At 39.4% G+C, this 19939-nt stretch overlaps 1 protein-coding gene across 2 annotated transcripts in view; it reads right to left on the reverse strand.

The window, feature by feature from the left end:
- The window catches only part of OTOF (otoferlin), a 338353-nt gene that overhangs the window by 21486 nt on the left and 296928 nt on the right, over nt 1–19939 (reverse strand). Inside the window, exons 30-40 of one of the 2 annotated variants that reach the window (XM_063441964.1) lie at nt 10465–10535; nt 9146–9175; nt 8496–8621; nt 6832–6898; nt 5168–5316; nt 3975–4109; nt 3286–3423; nt 2702–2829; nt 1681–1851; nt 695–855; nt 458–600 (exon numbers count right to left, since the gene is read on the reverse strand). In XM_063441964.1, coding sequence (XP_063298034.1) covers nt 458–600; nt 695–855; nt 1681–1851; nt 2702–2829; nt 3286–3423; nt 3975–4109; nt 5168–5316; nt 6832–6898; nt 8496–8621; nt 9146–9175; nt 10465–10535 — 1319 coding nt within the window. Of the gene's footprint in view, nt 1–457; nt 601–694; nt 856–1680; nt 1852–2701; nt 2830–3285; nt 3424–3974; nt 4110–5167; nt 5317–6831; nt 6899–8495; nt 8622–9145; nt 9176–10464; nt 10596–19939 lie in introns of both variants that reach the window. The other variant, XM_063441962.1, reaches the window with a different exon arrangement.

Here is a 19939-nt window from a genome sequence, read left to right on the forward strand (position 1 = left end):
TCGGTTAAAATCTGTGATTTTGCACCCAACCCTATACAAAGTATAAGATTCTGAAGATTCCCGAATTCCAAGTTTTAACATAATTCGGAACCGAATGTATCAAGTAGGATGCACATTCTCAAATTATTGGTTTTTGCAAGTGAATGATCATTTGAATTACTGTTATCCAACTGGCAGAGAACTATCTACCTCTCATTAAATAATTTAAAGTCCCCCGCATTAATATCTCAATATCTCGTAAATGCAATCCTATTTAGTGCTATTTACTGTACTACACTATGCTATGTTTATTTGTATTCTAGGAAACAGCTGAATCTCTATTTTTTGGGGGTATACTGTTATTTTGTAATGACTAGCTGAGAACGAGTCTGGCTTTACACAGCTCGTTTTCACTCAACAGGTTTGAGAGACTGAAATTGCTGCCTCTGGCTCTGAAGAAGTTAAAAGCCAGCATTACCTGCTCAATGCCAGGTTTATCTGGGTTTAGTAACGGTCGGGTTTCAACATGTTCTGGAACCAGTCTACACCCCACACGTGGGATCTCTTCCCAGTGCTGGAGAACGGAGAGAGCCAAATGTTCATCGGTCTGTTTCTTCTGACCTAAGAACAAACAAGCAAAAACCATTGCATAATCAACACGTTAAATTTAGCAAACATCATTAAACGACAATTTAATGTAAAAAAAGAAAATTACCATTTTCATCTTCAATTTCTGTGGGACCAGTGAACACACGGTTTGTGACTTTTACTCTTCCACCAGGTCCAAAGTGAGGTCCATCAACCTTTCCTTCCTTACAAAGCTTGGACAATATCTGCGTTGGCTTCACTGGGTCCCGCCACATGTTATAGCCATGACTATTAGATGCAAAAAATAATTTTTTTACCAAAATATTTACCAACACAGTAACATACTGCAGGAAATTAGAGAATTCCTTTCAACAAAGACGTTTTACTTTGAGCGTCTGGCCTAGAAAATGTATCTTGCTTGACATTAAAGAAATGCTAAAGATCAGAAACATATTGTTATGGACGGTTATAACAGAATAAGATTTTGATCCCCATTCCTATGTACTAATGGACTAAATCCTTTATTCCGTCTGTATTTTTTGTTTGTTTTCTGATTTCAGCACCCTTCCCAGTCTATTTCGCTTTCAGTGGGAGCTGCATTGTTTTATATTGAACGTAAAGTGCATTTAAAGCATGCCACTAATTCTGTCTAACAGAGTTATTCACTAATGGGAGTATTCAAGGTGGATTCAAAGGGAATTTCAAATTGCTCAATTATTGGTCAGCTATTCTTTCAGTTACTCTGGCATTAAATGTAAAAGTCACTTTGAATTCTCACGGGTAAATAGCCATGTGAGTGTTTGTCATGAATTTGCTTCACAGCCAACACGGAACTTCCTGAGTCCTTCAACTGGTGAGATAACTCAGTGGATAGGATTCCAACTGCAGTATCTGAGACTCACAGACAAAGTTCAGACCAAATGGAACTTAGGTCAACAAAGTAATAGAATGCCAGTAAACCTCATTGGCTTCCAATATCTCTTCCTCCAAGGTGTGAGATTGTACCTGGAAAGCCACACATCCCTCTATACTACACTGAGTGCCACATGCCGTTTATGGAATGAGAGAATGAGTGAATGAAAGTGTTTGCAAGGTGTATTGTGACACACATACATGGCATAACTCTGTGCAATGCCGCAAGTCGCCCTATGCTTGCTGTAATAGCGGTTTTCAAGGTCTATCTTGGTTTCTCCAATCAAGTCATCTGTTCCCACCAAGTCCCAGTCATACACGGCCACCGTCAGCATTGATTCCATGGGAAATGTGGCTTCAATGTCGAATGATCTGAAAACAACATTATAGTTCACATTATATATTCCAATACAATAGATGCTTTGGTCATGATAACTCATTGGTCTGGCCCAGGCATGGGCAACCATGATGGACAACACCTACCATGATGCTTTGCCAGCATTATGGGTGTAAGAGCATTATGGAGGATGTAATCCACTACATCTGGAGTGCCGAAGGTTGCCTATCCCTGGTCTAGCCCACACTGGCCTACAATAATCCAAGTCAATAACCCAACTTTCTAAACAAAAGGTGTTACGTTGAGTGACATCTAGTGGACACATTGCAGTATTGCAGTTGATTTTACACAGTATAGTCATTGATCATGCATAAACACTGAACAGCTACAACATGAATAACATTGATTAAATACATATTGGATATTGAGAGTTATTTACAGTAAGTACGATACCGACGTGAGATTAAAAATGTTGTATAAACAGATTATGTACAATGGCAGCTGTCAGGGGATGCAATATATTAGGCAGCAATTGAACAGGCAGTTCTTGAATTCCATGTGTTGTAAACAGGAATATTGGGCAAGTGAAAAGACTTTGACAAGGGCCAAATAATGATGTCTAGACGACTGGGTCAGAGCATCTCCAAACGGCAGGTCTTGTGGGGTGTTCCCGGTATGCAGTGGCTAGTTGTGTTCGTTTTGACTGATCAGTGTATAATTACTGTAGTAATTAATAAAATGTTGCTTTCGGTTATCAAGGATAATTTGCCACTGAGAGCTACAGAAGAGAACGAATAGTTGGGAATTAAAGCTAATTAAAACTAAGTTATAATGAAACTCTACAGATATAATTGTTTGTTGATTGTAACTATCAGAATGACTCACTTTCCGAAGACGGGATTGAGCTGCTTGGATATGTAGTTCTCTTTGTCTTTTATTTCTGTTTTTCCCAGTTTTATAACAACGTATGGATCTGCTTTTCCATTGATGTCGGCAGGATGAAGGTCTGTTGCCTGTAATATAGAACAAGATATTTATCCTAGTTTTCAAACTTCAGCCATTGGAGATACTAAGACTTTGTCCTGTGTAGGTAAACCCCGTTATTTCGAGGAACAGGGATGATATTTTTATTTGTGAACAGTAACCTCTTTCACCAGTACAAACAGCTCCCGGGTAACACATTCATTAACAGGACTATACAAAAATACATATTGGATATTGAGAGTTATTTACAGTAAGTACGATACCGACGTGAGATTAAAAATGTTGTATAAACAGATTATGTAGCAATTGTTTTTAATTAAATTATTTGGATTATTTTTGGAAAATCATTTTAAAAGTTTCTCCAAAAATAACAATATTAAATTGAGGCTCAATGTTTTTTCAGTCTTTCTGAACCACATTAAAAACATATCTGCGTGAAAGGTTGAAGTAACTATGTAAGATATATTGTGTGCACATGGACTTACCCGTACTACATACACCCTAACGAGGACATTAATTGGGTCGTTATTGGGAATGCCTTGAAACATGCCAAAATTTGGGTCGTATCCAGCTTCCTTAGTTATGTCATCAGGTAAGGGCACTTTATAGACACACATTGAGCCCTGCGACATTACACAAACACACAGGAGAAAAAAGCAAGTCAAATACAAAGCTGTAATTATTAAACAGAGAGTTGTATAATTCATTATGTCTATTGATGAAGGTATGCCCATACAGGTCTAGGCTTTCACACACATATACCATTGGACTATATTGATAAGGGGATGCCAGCAGATTTACCAGGATGATTATTTATCACACTGCACAGTGTACTGATACAATCTATTCTGCACAATTCCAAAGATTCCGTTTGGCTGATGATAATGCGCTCTGCAGCCTTTTCTATTAGTCAATGATACCAAGCATATACAATTGTATTACCCACAAACGATGGCCATCTCTACAGCAAATAACTGGTAGAACCAAAATGAAACTAAATGTATATTAACCTAATTATTATTACATTTATGTTTTTTAATGGAATTTGGGGTGACTGTCCTTTCTGATGCCACTTTCTAATACTTCACTACAGGACTGAGTATTAACAATCTATGGATGGGGCTTAGTGACTCGGTAAATATAATATCCCAGATGAAAAATGGGGAATACTTACTTTAAATCTTCCCACTATACGTTCCTCCTCACTCATGGTATCATCATCGTCCCCCGTCTTCCCTCGCAATAAGTTAAACGTATGTAACCAGTCTTCAAAGTTGTCAAATTCCATCTCAAGTTCCTTATTGAACACCTGGGAGGATATTAATGCATGGTTTGAAAACATGGCAAGCTATAAACCACCGAGAACATAAACAGGGTTATTTACCAAAGTAAGATTCGAATTTTGACTAATTTGGTTATTTGAATGTGAAATTCACTTTAAATTCATTGTCAATTTCAGACAATTCTCCCTTAAGTGTATATCCATGAAAATATCCATGAGTTTCATTAGGTGTAAATAGTCACCTTTGTTAATGGTAAAAATGCTCCCTATAAATAAAGACTTAGAGATATAATAGAGATATAGAGATGTAAAATAGATATAGAGATATAAAATAGATATAGAGATATAATAGAGATATAATAGCGATATATAGATATAATAGAGATATAATATAATAGAGATATAATATATTAGAGAGATAATAGATTAGAGATATAATAGATATAGATAAAATAGATATAGAGATATAATAGATATAGAGATATAATAGATATAGAGATATAATAGAGATATAATAGCGATATATAGATATAATAGAGATATAATATATTAGAGATTTAATAGATTAGAGATATAATAGATTAGAGATATAATAGAGATATATAGATATAATAAATTAGAGATATAGAGATATGATATATATATATATATATATATATATATATATATATATATATATAATAGATTAAAGATAAAATAAGCCATAAATAGTCTGCACATTGTCCACAATCAGGGTTATTTACTAACGTGTGAATTTGTTGGTTATCCAAAGTGAATCAAAAGTGTATTTCAAGTGATAGAAACATGGCTGAATCATAAAAAATCTCAAATTCAGATTTATTTTAGATTTGGCCTAAAATTTGGAACCCACTTTGAATTCCAGGTAATTCTCATTTAAGTCAATAATCTTAAATGGGTTCTGCACCCTTTTCTTTTTCAATTCTTTTCCCTTTTTTGGAGGTGTCTTTCAGGTAAATGTGAACAAAAATGAAAGAAAGCGGATATTTGTGGATAAATCCTATTAGACATATACACTTTTATAATCATTCTAGAGGTTATTAACATGCTGAAGATTTGATTAGTACCTTTAATTCATCGATTTTCTGCTTGTTCTTCTTTTCTGCCTGCTCAGCCAGCAGCTTCTTCTTCTTGTCCTCCTTGGGGACTTTCATTTTGTCCTTGTTCTTCACTTGTCCCTTGGAGCCTTTCATGGAAGATTCATCAATTTTGATCTCTGATCCATCAAACAAGGTTGGTAGAGTGGAAAATGGGAGCCAAACACAAAACACTCAACGATGGTGAGCATGAAAGTTGACCGATAGTTTAGAGCGCAGGTGGCTTGTGCCTCCAATGTCTACTATCACCTTCCAAATGCATAAATCCTTCATCTATGATTGTTTACATAATGAGGTCCAATGAGATTCCATCAAACCTCAATGCAAACAATACATGCATTCTAGAAGTCTCTATACTTACCGATAATATCCCATTATTCATACATGCAACAACTATCGTCTACGTCTGTGTTTTATCGATATCGCCTTTAAAATAAAGCTAGAAACAATCTGTGCTAAACCAGAATTACAGAGTTAATTCTACACATATTTGGATCAATTAAAAAAAACATACGAACAACTTGAGGCAATGTTTCCCCCCTGATTTTCTGGACTAGTGAGAAGACCATTGTCTGGTTACCCTTTACATGAATATATTAATTTTGTTTTTTGCCAAGTAAAGCACGTCGGCCTGAAGGTTATATGAAGAAATATAATAGAAAGATTGTAAGCATCAGATGTATTGTTCTGATTATTGAAGTGATCTTATTAATGCACTAGGGGTCCCGTTGCAATGTCAGGCTGGAGATTACAATCAGATGACACCATGCAATAGACTTTTCATGGCCAAAAAGAACTGAGGAAACATAAAACAGATGAAAAGGGCTCCCTATTCTTGAATACACATATACACTTGTTATATCCTCCATGCATTAAACACAAAACATTGATACAATGGATTTATACTGCGTATCGGTTTTAATACGGAAAAATTGTGTCAGAAGTGGGATACCAGTTATAAGCCAATAAGTAATGCTGATACCTCTTTGCTGCTGGCAGTGTGGTATAAGTCAAATCTGACCTAAAATATCTACCAATAAAACTCAATTTATTTCTAAGGATTATTTTTGCCAACTTTCATAGCCTTTTACAATGTGGAGGGGGTGAAGTGAAGCACAGAACAGAACAAATACATAAGGAACAACAAACATTCACATTGAGGGTTAACATATTTGGCTATTTAGTACAGAGAAGGATTGCGCATGCAGACGGTGATACATTCTATCAGTGGAAGCTGCATCATATACTAATGTAGGAATGGGCACGGTTTATGAATTCCACTATTTAGGTGCAGGGAATCCGGGGGCAGCACAGTATTTTGGTTTCTCTAAAACTGATGATTGAACAAATGCAAATGAATTGTTTGGAAAGCGTTTTAAACTGAGGCCTTAATACAATCTAAGTTTCACTGACTGTTTTAGGTTATAAAACACGATGGGATGAATGCCATTTGTACTGATTAGGATATACTAGCACATTTGTCTTCCCAGTAGTCTAATCAAGCTCTACAAATATTTGAAACCTGCTTGTGGTTAATCTTGAAGGCAAACCTTTCATTCTGAGAGTACTGGGAGTTAGAGTAGATCTCGATTGAGGGAGCAATATATACACAGTATTCACATTCTACAAATTACCCTCCGCAATCTCCATCTCTTCTTTCTCCTCGGCTTCTGCCGCTGCTGCCTCTTGTTGGCGCAATTGCTGGATAAAACGAGAAATATGCTGATATTAGGATTTCAGCCGGAGCCTCCTGGACCCTCTGTACATTATCCTTCCGGTATGTGATACAATAGATATATAGACGGTATGTCATTCCGGGAACCATTTTCTCCATTTAATTTTCCTTATTCTCTCTCTCTTATCGCTCTACAAAAATGTATTTCCTCCCTTCTTTTTTCTATATTGTGTCCCTTTTTAAAGTATTTTATTTTTCACTTCCTTTCCTAGTCTTCATTGGGTTTCTGTTGTCTGTATTGATGGATGCTATTGGCTAGTATAAAACTGTTCATGGCTATCACGCTTTACATATAGTCCGATGTTCTGATGCTCATTTCTCTTTCCTTTCTGTATTACATGAGACTTAGAAAATAAATAAATGAAATATGGTAAAAATTGCAGTGAGAATCTATTGGATTTCAGCAACAAGAGGGTTAAATTAACTTATTTACACGTGATGCATGATATGGCACAAAATAAACGTGTTACGAGTCACGGCACAGTTTTATGATCACTTAGATGATATATCTGTAGCCCAGGTGGACAACATGTTGAACTGTTTGGTTGTTCTTCCCCTTGTATTGAAAATAGATGGCCTACCCTTAGATGTGGCTAGGGCAAGATTTCCCATTATGCAGAGTAGGCACCTGCCTACAGGTGCCTGGCCACTAGGGGTGCCTGTTTTTGGCACTTATAGTGTGCCTTTTTGAGGTTACGTAGGCTGGTGGAGAGCCTTGACCACTGTCCTCGGTAGCCCAGTCATCCTTAATAGCAGAGCTGAAGGAACAGTTATAGAGGGTGTAAAGCTCAGAGCTGTATGAACTCCTCCAGTGTCTGAGTTTGAGGCTGGACAGGAAGTAGAAGGGATCCCTTCCTATCTGCCACTAGCACAGGAGCAGCTTCTAACATTGCAGGAGGGGCAGGAGGAGCTCTATAAACTGTATATCATAGCCTAGAACTGAGTGATGCACACTGTATTACAGCTACTGCAGGTCTAAAATATAATCAATCTGACTGGTCTATAGAAGACATAGGAGGTGAGAACTTTGTAAATAACCCTTCAAACTTCAGCACTCAAAGCATACACCTTAACATAAACCTTTTACCTTAATCCTATGTTTAACTTCTCTTAATAACTAAACACCTCAATTCTAAATTTAACCGAACTCTAGACTTAAACTCAATAATCCTACACAGCCCTTGCACTTCGACCTCTCTCGAACTGCTAATTTAAGTAACACTAATCACCCTATGTTACGCCCTTTCTCCTAACCACTTCTAACATTATCTTTAACCCTGAATTCATTTATATTACAAGTAGAAATTAGCACATACATATATATATAAATGTTGTTGGCCTGCAATGTCCTGTTAATAAATTAATTATACTTATTTATATGGTTGATTTGGTTGGGTTGGGGAGCCTACAGGCGCCTGACATGTAAATATGGCCCTGGATGTGGCTATTAACAACAAACACTGGGCTATTGATAAGGGAAAGGAAATATGACTTGATGATGTTGAATGAAGCGATCTCCATCTGCAGTGATCATGCTATTGGTCTGTAAGGACTATATCCCACCTCTTTCAGAGTTTCAATGGAAGCAAAGTATTTTGACCACCAGTCAAGCATGCTCTCATCCGGTTCCTCCTCTTCGATCTCTTCACCTTTCTTTTTCTTCTTCTTTTTTTCCTTCTCGTCTTCATTCTGGAAATGTACAAAGGATTAAATGAAGCCACGTAGGGCAAATCATAATTATATAAATGCCAGAGGGTGATAAACAGAGCTAGATTCATCCATCAAACATTGTTTGGCAGCTATACAATCCCTATTGGGTCAGGGGAGGGACACATGGGTGGCATGGGCAAGAAAACCATTAAGACATCTTTCATTATGGTGGCAACCTTTATTAAATAGCACTTTAAGTGACTACTTTGTTTTGTGTATATGAATCCAGTTATATTCTGTACTCCTGTGGCTTAGCACATTGTGATGATAAAATTGTTCATATTTTACTTTTCACTGTCTATTTTTGTTAGCTATCCAGTGGCAAAATAACAAAAGTTTTACGAGCAAAGAAGTGAAAATTGTCCGTAGAAATTATGGAGCCTGCTCCTCCTAAACAGGAATTGTGAGGTTTGGTAACACAGTGGTGAAGCCATGTGAAGCAACCGGCGTACGCAGTGAATGGCGCAGCCGCATGTGTCCACACCAGATAAATAGTCACTTACCACATCTACTTTAACAACCGCATCAGAATTCTTCCACACAGAAATGGAAAACAAAAATGAGAAGAGACGGCATTTATTCACAAATGCAATGATAATGGAAGACACATAAAACACGTAACAATAATCCCACCATGACTAAACTGGACATAATGAGCATGGAATTAGCTACCACCACATTTATTAAAAAATCCTAATGTGCTTTTTCCAGATGTTTTGCGTTCTTTTCCCTCAAGACAGCAAGAGGACGCTTGAAATAGTTTTATTTTGAGAGGGGAGGATTCTCATAAAGAAAATGTTACTTAAAAAAGGCATTAAAGGACACCTTTAAAATCTTCAAATGTTTACTTCTCGTTTTTTTAATGTTTATGACAATTGCTGAAACTTGCAATGCCTTATTAAGTTAGATTTTGTTATGGTTTTCCAGTTTTTGGTGTTTGCACTACAACCCCCTCTCCTCTAATATAAAAACCATTAAAGCGGGTTTGTCACTTTTCAGGTCTATGTATGTTTGCAAAGACCTCTAAAAGTGAAATCGCCAGTTAGGTGCGATCAAAGGTTGATGGGCTTTTACTTACCTGAAGCCTCCTCGATCATTATCAGGGGGATCCTCTTCAGCTTCTGGGTCTTCATCTGCCTGGAGCTGGGTCGTAACAGTTAGGTCTATGGAGGATCCTGCAAGTCCACAAGAACCTCCATAGAACAGGTCTCACAATGAGTGAGACCATGACTGAATCCCAAAGCTGTCACTTGTGATGGCTGCTGGTATTCGACAAAAGTCAATGGTGGAATTCTGCTATTTGTCAACTTTTGTCAAACTTAGGCTTGCCCATAAAACATAGTTGTATTTTCTTATGGAATCTTTGGATAGAGTTGGAATTTTAATTAAATTCCAAAACAGTCATTATTAGTATATTCTAAATATTCTATTTTTATGAAATGCTAAGTAATGATAAATGAGCTATAGGTAGCAAAGTGAACAGCAGAGGGCAGATAATGCTAAGTTAAAAATTCTGACTTCTCAACTCCACTCATTTTTTGAGCCATGCTATTTCTTTCTGACAGCTAATAGACCCGCGTATCTCATCGTTGTTATCATCACTAGTTTTTCTTTATTTCTGTCACTGTAAAACAAGCCCCAGTTGTCATGTAATAGTCGATGTAGTAAATAGTAATGTAAGATGGTAAGCCCGTCTTGGTCAGGTGCCTTTTATATATATAGCAATATTAAATCCCCATTATTATGTGCTGTGGAGTATGTTGGCATTTATAAATCATAATATTAGTAATAATAAATCTAGGAATGAGTATATGCCACTTACAGCCTCCAGTTTCACCATAGTTTCCATTTTCTTGATGGGAACTTCTGGCTCCATGTTGACAACTATTTCACCTGTGGGGCGAGAGTAGGGCCCGCCATTGGCCAGTGCCAAATATCCATTCATCAATTTAACTACAGATGGAAGACAGGAAGAGACAGGGCACAGGACAGACTCGAAATGAGAGATACCCGGAGATAAAGTAGTGTGAATTCATATCAAGGTAAATAGTGGCAGAAAAAATAAATAAAAGATGGAAGCACACCATGCGGGTTAGCTGGAGTGAATGTTCAGTAGAAAGCAGACATGAAATGGAAATAAATGAAATGACACATTCTTAGAATCAATACAGCATCTTCATAATGTAAGTTTTAATAATTATTCATACAAAAAATAAAAATATAAAGAATTAAACATCAGAATTGTAGGATGGTTTGTAAAGCACATTCTTCTGACAATGAGTACTCACCAAAACATTCTGTCCTCTGTGACCCATGGGGGATAGTCAAAGCCGCCCCTGGGTACAAATACTGCAGCTACCCCTCCGTGCAGAAAACGTATAAAATGGAATTAAATGGAATGCATGAATGCATTGTGGGATTGGAGCCTGGCGTAGGCCGAAACTGATGCAATATGGACAAACTGGGGGTCCAAGGAACTTTGGCCGTGAATTAATATTAGTTGGATAAGCTTTTCAAATCAGTTAATATTTTTGGAGACATTTTTAAAATGATTTAATATTATACAAAAAAAACATTTTAATTGTGTAATATTTTGACGTTTTAATGATTTTTTATATTTTGATATTTTTGATATTTTAATATTTTTTATATATTATATCCAAAAACATAAAATAATTGGAAAAAAATATTCTAAAATATAAACTCGAGACCTTAATCAGACAAATATAGTTATTGCTTCAGCCATGTACCCTATACATGCAGGGTGCCCTAGGGAAACAAAGCAGGGCATGCATAATGGTAATTGATTTTCTTAACCCACCCCAGATGCACTGTGTAGGTTAGGTTACAGTTAGACTGGGTGGGTTAATATTATTAAAGGGACACTCCAGGCTCCCACACACGTTAGATGCACTGTGTAGGTTAGGTTACAGTTAGTTATACTGGGTGGGTTTATATTATTAAAGGGACACTCCAGACTCCCACACACGTTAGATGCACTGTGTAGGTTAGGTTACAGTTAGTTATACTAGGTGGGTTTATATTATTAAAGGGACACTCCAGGCTCCCACACACGTTAGGTGCACTGTGTAGGTTAGGTTACAGTTAGTTATACTGGGTGGGTTTATATTATTAAAGGGACACTCCAGGCTCCCACACACGTTAGGTGCACTGTGTAGGTTAGGTTACAGTTAGTTATACTGGGTGGGTTAATATTATTAAAGGGACACTCCAGGCTCCCACACACATTAGATGCACTGTGTAGGTTAGGTTACAGTTAGTTATACTAGGTGGGTTTATATTATTAAAGGGACACTCCAGGCTCCCACACACGTTAGGTGCACTGTGTAGGTTAGGTTACAGTTAGTTATACTGGGTGGGTTTATATTATTAAAGGGACACTCCAGGCTCCCACACACGTTAGGTGCACTGTGTAGGTTAGGTTACAGTTAGTTATACTGGGTGGGTTAATATTATTAAAGGGACACTCCAGGCTCCCACACACATTAGATGCACTGTGTAGGTTAGGTTACAGTTAGTTATACTGGGTGGGTTTATATTATTAAAGGGACACTCCAGACTCCCACACACGTTAGATGCACTGTGTAGGTTAGGTTACAGTTAGTTATACTAGGTGGGTTTATATTATTAAAGGGACACTCCAGGCTCCCACACACGTTAGGTGCACTGTGTAGGTTAGGTTACAGTTAGTTATACTGGGTGGGTTTATATTATTAAAGGGACACTCCAGGCTCCCACACACGTTAGGTGCACTGTGTAGGTTAGGTTACAGTTAGTTATACTGGGTGGGTTAATATTATTAAAGGGACACTCCAGGCTCCCACACACATTAGATGCACTGTGTAGGTTAGGTTACAGTTAGTTATACTGGGTGGGTTTATATTATTAAAGGGACACTCCAGGCTCCCACACACGTTAGATGCACTGTGTAGGTTAGGTTACAGTTAGTTATACTGGGTGGGTTTATATTATTAAAGGGACACTCCAGGCTCCCACACACGTTACGTGCACTGTGTAGGTTAGGTTACAGTTCGTTATACTGGGTGGGTTTATATTATTAAAGGGACACTCCAGGCTCTCACACACGTTAGGTGCACTGTGTAGGTTAGGTTACAGTTAGTTATACTGGGTGGGTTTATATTATTAAAGGGACACTCCAGGCTCCCACACACGTTAGATGCACTGTGTAGGTTAGGTTACAGTTAGTTATACTAGGTGGGTTTATATTATTAAAGGGACACTCCAGGCTCCCACACACGTTAGGTGCACTGTGTAGGTTTGGTTGCAGTTAGTTATACTGGGTGGGTTAATATTATTAAAGGGACACTCCAGGCTCCCACACACGTTAGATGCACTGTGTAGGTTAGGTTACAGTTAGTTATACTGGGTGGGTTTATATTATTAAAGGGACACTCCAGGCTCCCACACACGTTAGATGCACTGTGTAGGTTAGGTTACAGTTAGTTATACTAGGTGGGTTTATATTATTAAAGGGACACTCCAGGCTCCCACACACGTTAGGTGCACTGTGTAGGTTAGGTTACAGTTAGTTATACTGGGTGGGTTAATATTATTAAAGGGACACTCCAGGCTCCCACACACATTAGATGCACTGTGTAGGTTAGGTTACAGTTAGTTATACTGGGTGGGTTTATATTATTAAAGGGACACTCCAGGCTCCCACACACGTTAGATGCACTGTGTAGGTTAGGTTACAGTTAGTTATACTGGGTGGGTTTATATTATTAAAGGGACACTCCAGGCTCCCACACACGTTACGTGCACTGTGTAGGTTAGGTTACAGTTCGTTATACTGGGTGGGTTTATATTATTAAAGGGACACTCCAGGCTCTCACACACGTTAGGTGCACTGTGTAGGTTAGGTTACAGTTAGTTATACTGGGTGGGTTTATATTATTAAAGGGACACTCCAGGCTCTCACACACGTTAGGTGTACTGTGTAGGTTAGGTTACAGTTAGTTATACTGGGTGGGTTTATATTATTAAAGGGACACTCCAGGCTCTCACACACGTTAGATGCACTGTGTAGGTTAGGTTACAGTTAGTTACACTGGGTGGGTTTATATTATTAAAGGGACACTCCAGGCTCCCACACACGTTAGGTGCACTGTGTAGGTTAGGTTACAGTTAGTTATACTGGGTGGGTTTATATTATTAAAGGGACACTCCAGGCTCCCACACACGTTACGTGCACTGTGTAGGTTAGGTTACAGTTCGTTATACTGGGTGGGTTTATATTATTAAAGGGACACTCCAGGCTCCCACACACGTTAGATGCACTGTGTAGGTTAGGTTACAGTTAGTTATACTGGGTGGGTTTATATTATTAAAGGGACACTCCAGGCTCCCACACACGTTAGATGCACTGTGTAGGTTAGGTTACAGTTAGTTATACTGGGTGGGTTTATATTATTAAAGGGACACTCCAGGCTCCCACACACGTTACGTGCACTGTGTAGGTTAGGTTACAGTTCGTTATACTGGGTGGGTTTATATTATTAAAGGGACACTCCAGGCTCTCACACACGTTAGGTGCACTGTGTAGGTTAGGTTACAGTTAGTTATACTGGGTGGGTTTATATTATTAAAGGGACACTCCAGGCTCTCACACACGTTAGGTGTACTGTGTAGGTTAGGTTACAGTTAGTTATACTGGGTGGGTTTATATTATTAAAGGGACACTCCAGGCTCTCACACACGTTAGATGCACTGTGTAGGTTAGGTTACAGTTAGTTACACTGGGTGGGTTTATATTATTAAAGGGACACTCCAGGCTCCCACACACGTTAGGTGCACTGTGTAGGTTAGGTTACAGTTAGTTATACTGGGTGGGTTTATATTATTAAAGGGACACTCCAGGCTCCCACACACGTTACGTGCACTGTGTAGGTTAGGTTACAGTTCGTTATACTGGGTGGGTTTATATTATTAAAGGGACACTCCAGGCTCCCACACATGTTAGATGCACTGTGTAGGTTAGGTAACAGTTAGTTATACCGGGTGGGTTTATATTATTAAAGGGACACTCCAGGCTCCCACACACGTTAGATGCACTGTGTAGGTTAGGTTACAGTTCGTTATACTGGGTGGGTTTATATTATTAAAGGGACACTCCAGGCTCTCACACACGTTAGGTGCACTGTGTAGGTTAGGTTACAGTTAGTTATACTGGGTGGGTTTATATTATTAAAGGGACACTCCAGGCTCCCACACACGTTAGATGCACTGTGTAGGTTAGGTTACAGTTAGTTATACTAGGTGGGTTTATATTATTAAAGGGACACTCCAGGCTCCCACACACGTTAGGTGCACTGTGTAGGTTTGGTTGCAGTTAGTTATACTGGGTGGGTTAATATTATTAAAGGGACACTCCAGGCTCCCACACACGTTAGATGCACTGTGTAGGTTAGGTTACAGTTAGTTATACTGGGTGGGTTTATATTATTAAAGGGACACTCCAGGCTCCCACACACGTTAGATGCACTGTGTAGGTTAGGTTACAGTTAGTTATACTAGGTGGGTTTATATTATTAAAGGGACACTCCAGGCTCCCACACACGTTAGGTGCACTGTGTAGGTTAGGTTACAGTTAGTTATACTGGGTGGGTTAATATTATTAAAGGGACACTCCAGGCTCCCACACACATTAGATGCACTGTGTAGGTTAGGTTACAGTTAGTTATACTGGGTGGGTTTATATTATTAAAGGGACACTCCAGGCTCCCACACACGTTAGATGCACTGTGTAGGTTAGGTTACAGTTAGTTATACTGGGTGGGTTTATATTATTAAAGGGACACTCCAGGCTCCCACACACGTTACGTGCACTGTGTAGGTTAGGTTACAGTTCGTTATACTGGGTGTGTTTATATTATTAAAGGGACACTCCAGGCTCTCACACACGTTAGGTGCACTGTGTAGGTTAGGTTACAGTTAGTTATACTGGGTGGGTTTATATTATTAAAGGGACACTCCAGGCTCTCACACACGTTAGGTGTACTGTGTAGGTTAGGTTACAGTTAGTTATACTGGGTGGGTTTATATTATTAAAGGGACACTCCAGGCTCTCACACACGTTAGATGCACTGTGTAGGTTAGGTTACAGTTAGTTACACTGGGTGGGTTTATATTATTAAAGGGACACTCCAGGCTCCCACACACGTTAGGTGCACTGTGTAGGTTAGGTTACAGTTAGTTATACTGGGTGGGTTTATATTATTAAAGGGACACTCCAGGCTCCCACACACGTTACGTGCACTGTGTAGGTTAGGTTACAGTTCGTTATACTGGGTGGGTTTATATTATTAAAGGGACACTCCAGGCTCCCACACACGTTAGATGCACTGTGTAGGTTAGGTTACAGTTAGTTATACTGGGTGGGTTTATATTATTAAAGGGACACTCCAGGCTCCCACACACGTTAGATGCACTGTGTAGGTTAGGTTACAGTTAGTTATACTGGGTGGGTTTATATTATTAAAGGGACACTCCAGGCTCCCACACACGTTACGTGCACTGTGTAGGTTAGGTTACAGTTCGTTATACTGGGTGGGTTTATATTATTAAAGGGACACTCCAGGCTCTCACACACGTTAGGTGCACTGTGTAGGTTAGGTTACAGTTAGTTATACTGGGTGGGTTTATATTATTAAAGGGACACTCCAGGCTCTCACACACGTTAGGTGTACTGTGTAGGTTAGGTTACAGTTAGTTATACTGGGTGGGTTTATATTATTAAAGGGACACTCCAGGCTCTCACACACGTTAGATGCACTGTGTAGGTTAGGTTACAGTTAGTTACACTGGGTGGGTTTATATTATTAAAGGGACACTCCAGGCTCCCACACACGTTAGGTGCACTGTGTAGGTTAGGTTACAGTTAGTTATACTGGGTGGGTTTATATTATTAAAGGGACACTCCAGGCTCCCACACACGTTACGTGCACTGTGTAGGTTAGGTTACAGTTCGTTATACTGGGTGGGTTTATATTATTAAAGGGACACTCCAGGCTCCCACACATGTTAGATGCACTGTGTAGGTTAGGTAACAGTTAGTTATACCGGGTGGGTTTATATTATTAAAGGGACACTCCAGGCTCCCACACACGTTAGATGCACTGTGTAGGTTAGGTTACAGTTAGTTATACTAGGTGGGTTTATATTATTAAAGGGACACTCCAGGCTCCCACACACGTTAGGTGCACTGTGTAGGTTAGGTTACAGTTAGTTATACTGGGTGGGTTAATATTATTAAAGGGACACTCCAGGCTCCCACACACATTAGATGCACTGTGTAGGTTAGGTTACAGTTAGTTATACTGGGTGGGTTTATATTATTAAAGGGACACTCCAGGCTCCCACACACGTTACGTGCACTGTGTAGGTTAGGTTACAGTTCGTTATACTGGGTGGGTTTATATTATTAAAGGGACACTCCAGGCTCTCACACACGTTAGGTGTACTGTGTAGGTTAGGTTACAGTTAGTTATACTGGGTGGGTTTATATTATTAAAGGGACACTCCAGGCTCTCACACACGTTAGATGCACTGTGTAGGTTAGGTTACAGTTAGTTACACTGGGTGGGTTTATATTATTAAAGGGACACTCCAGGCTCCCACACACGTTAGGTGCACTGTGTAGGTTAGGTTACAGTTAGTTATACTGGGTGGGTTTATATTATTAAAGGGACACTCCAGGCTCCCACACACGTTACGTGCACTGTGTAGGTTAGGTTACAGTTCGTTATACTGGGTGGGTTTATATTATTAAAGGGACACTCCAGGCTCTCACACACGTTAGGTGCACTGTGTAGGTTAGGTTACAGTTAGTTATACTGGGTGGGTTTATATTATTAAAGGGACACTCCAGGCTCTCACACACGTTAGGTGTACTGTGTAGGTTAGGTTACAGTTAGTTATACTGGGTGGGTTTATATTATTAAAGGGACACTCCAGGCTCTCACACACGTTAGATGCACTGTGTAGGTTAGGTTACAGTTCGTTATACTGGGTGGGTTTATATTATTAAAGGGACACTCCAGGCTCCCACACACGTTAGGTGCACTGTGTAGGTTAGGTTACAGTTAGTTATACTGGGTGGGTTTATATTATTAAAGGGACACTCCAGGCTCTCACACACGTTAGGTGTACTGTGTAGGTTAGGTTACAGTTAGTTATACTGGGTGGGTTTATATTATTAAAGGGACACTCCAGGCTCTCACACACGTTAGATGCACTGTGTAGGTTAGGTTACAGTTAGTTACACTGGGTGGGTTTATATTATTAAAGGGACACTCCAGGCTCCCACACACGTTAGATGCACTGTGTAGGTTAGGTTACAGTTAGTTATACTGAGTGGGTTTATATTATTAAAGGGACACTCCAGGCTCTCACACATGTTAGGTGCACTGTGTATGTTAGGTTACAGTTAGTTATACTGGGTGGGTTTATATTATTAAAGGGACACTCCAGGCTCCCACACACGTTAGATGCATTGTGTAGGTTAGGTTACAGTTAGTTATACTGGGTGGGTTTATATTATTAAAGGGACACTCCAGGCTCTCACACATGTTAGGTGCACTGTGTATGTTAGGTTACAGTTAGTTATACTGGGTGGGTTTATATTATTAAAGGGACACTCCAGGCTCTCACACATGTTAGGTGCACTGTGTAGGTTAGGTTACAGTTAGTTATACTGGGTGGGTTTATATTATTAAAGGGACACTCCAGGCTCCCACACATGTTAGGTGCACTGTGTAGGTTAGGTTACAGTTAGTTATACTGAGTGGGTTTATATTATTAAAGGGACACTCCAGGCTCTCACACATGTTGGGTGCACTGTGGAGGTTAGGTTACAGTTAGTTATACTGAGTGGGTTTATATTATTAAAGGGACACTCCAGGCTCCTACACACGTTAGGTGCACTGTGTAGGTTTGGTTGCAGTTAGTTGTACTGGGTGGGTTTATATTATTAAAGGGACACTCCAGGCTCCCACACACGTTAGATGCATTGTGTAGGTTAGGTTACAGTTAGTTATACTGGGTGGGTTTATATTATTAAAGAGACACTCCAGGCTCCCACACATGTTGGGTGCACTGTGTAGGTTAGGTTACAGTTAGTTATACTGGGTGGGTTTATATTATTAAAGGGACACTCCAGGCTCCCACACACGTTGGGTGCACTGTGTAGGTTAGGTTACAGTTAGTTATACTGGGTGGGTTTATATTATTAAAGGGACACTCCAGGCTCCCACACACGTTGGGTGCACTGTGTAGGTTAGGTTACAGTTAGTTATACTGGGTGGGTTAATATTATTAAAGGGACACTCCAGGCTCCCACACACATTAGATGCACTGTGTAGGTTAGGTTACAGTTCGTTATACTGGGTGGGTTTATATTATTAAAGGGACACTCCAGGCTCTCACACACGTTAGGTGTACTGTGTAGGTTAGGTTACAGTTAGTTATACTGGGTGGGTTTATATTATTAAAGGGACACTCCAGGCTCTCACACACGTTAGATGCACTGTGTAGGTTAGGTTACAGTTAGTTACACTGGGTGGGTTTATATTATTAAAGGGACACTCCAGGCTCCCACACACGTTAGATGCACTGTGTAGGTTAGGTTACAGTTAGTTATACTGGGTGGGTTTATATTATTAAAGGGACACTCCAGGCTCTCACACACGTTAGATGCACTGTGTAGGTTAGGTTACAGTTAGTTATACTGGGTGGGTTTATATTATTAAAGGGACACCCCAGGCTCCCACACGTTGGGTGCACTGTGTAGGTTAGGTTACAGTTAGTTATACTGGGTGGGTTTATATTATTAAAGGGACACTCCAGGCTCTCACACACGTTAGATGCACTGTGTAGGTTAGGTTACAGTTAGTTATACTGGGTGGGTTTATATTATTAAAGGGACACTCCAGGCTCTCACACACGTTAGATGCACTGTGTAGGTTAGGTTACAGTTAGTTATACTGGGTGGGTTTATATTATTAAAGGGACACTCCAGGCTCTCACACATGTTAGGTGCACTGTGTAGGTTAGGTTACAGTTAGTTATACTGGGTGGGTTTATATTATTAAAGGGACACTCCAGGCTCCCACACATGTTAGGTGCACTGTGTAGGTTAGGTTACAGTTAGTTATACTGAGTGGGTTTATATTATTAAAGGGACACTCCAGGCTCTCACACATGTTAGGTGCACTGTGTATGTTAGGTTACAGTTAGTTATACTGGGTGGGTTTATA

The sequence above is a fragment of the Pelobates fuscus genome, chromosome 2 (genome assembly GCF_036172605.1).
Source record: "Pelobates fuscus isolate aPelFus1 chromosome 2, aPelFus1.pri, whole genome shotgun sequence".
Taxonomy (NCBI): Eukaryota; Metazoa; Chordata; class Amphibia; order Anura; family Pelobatidae; genus Pelobates; species Pelobates fuscus.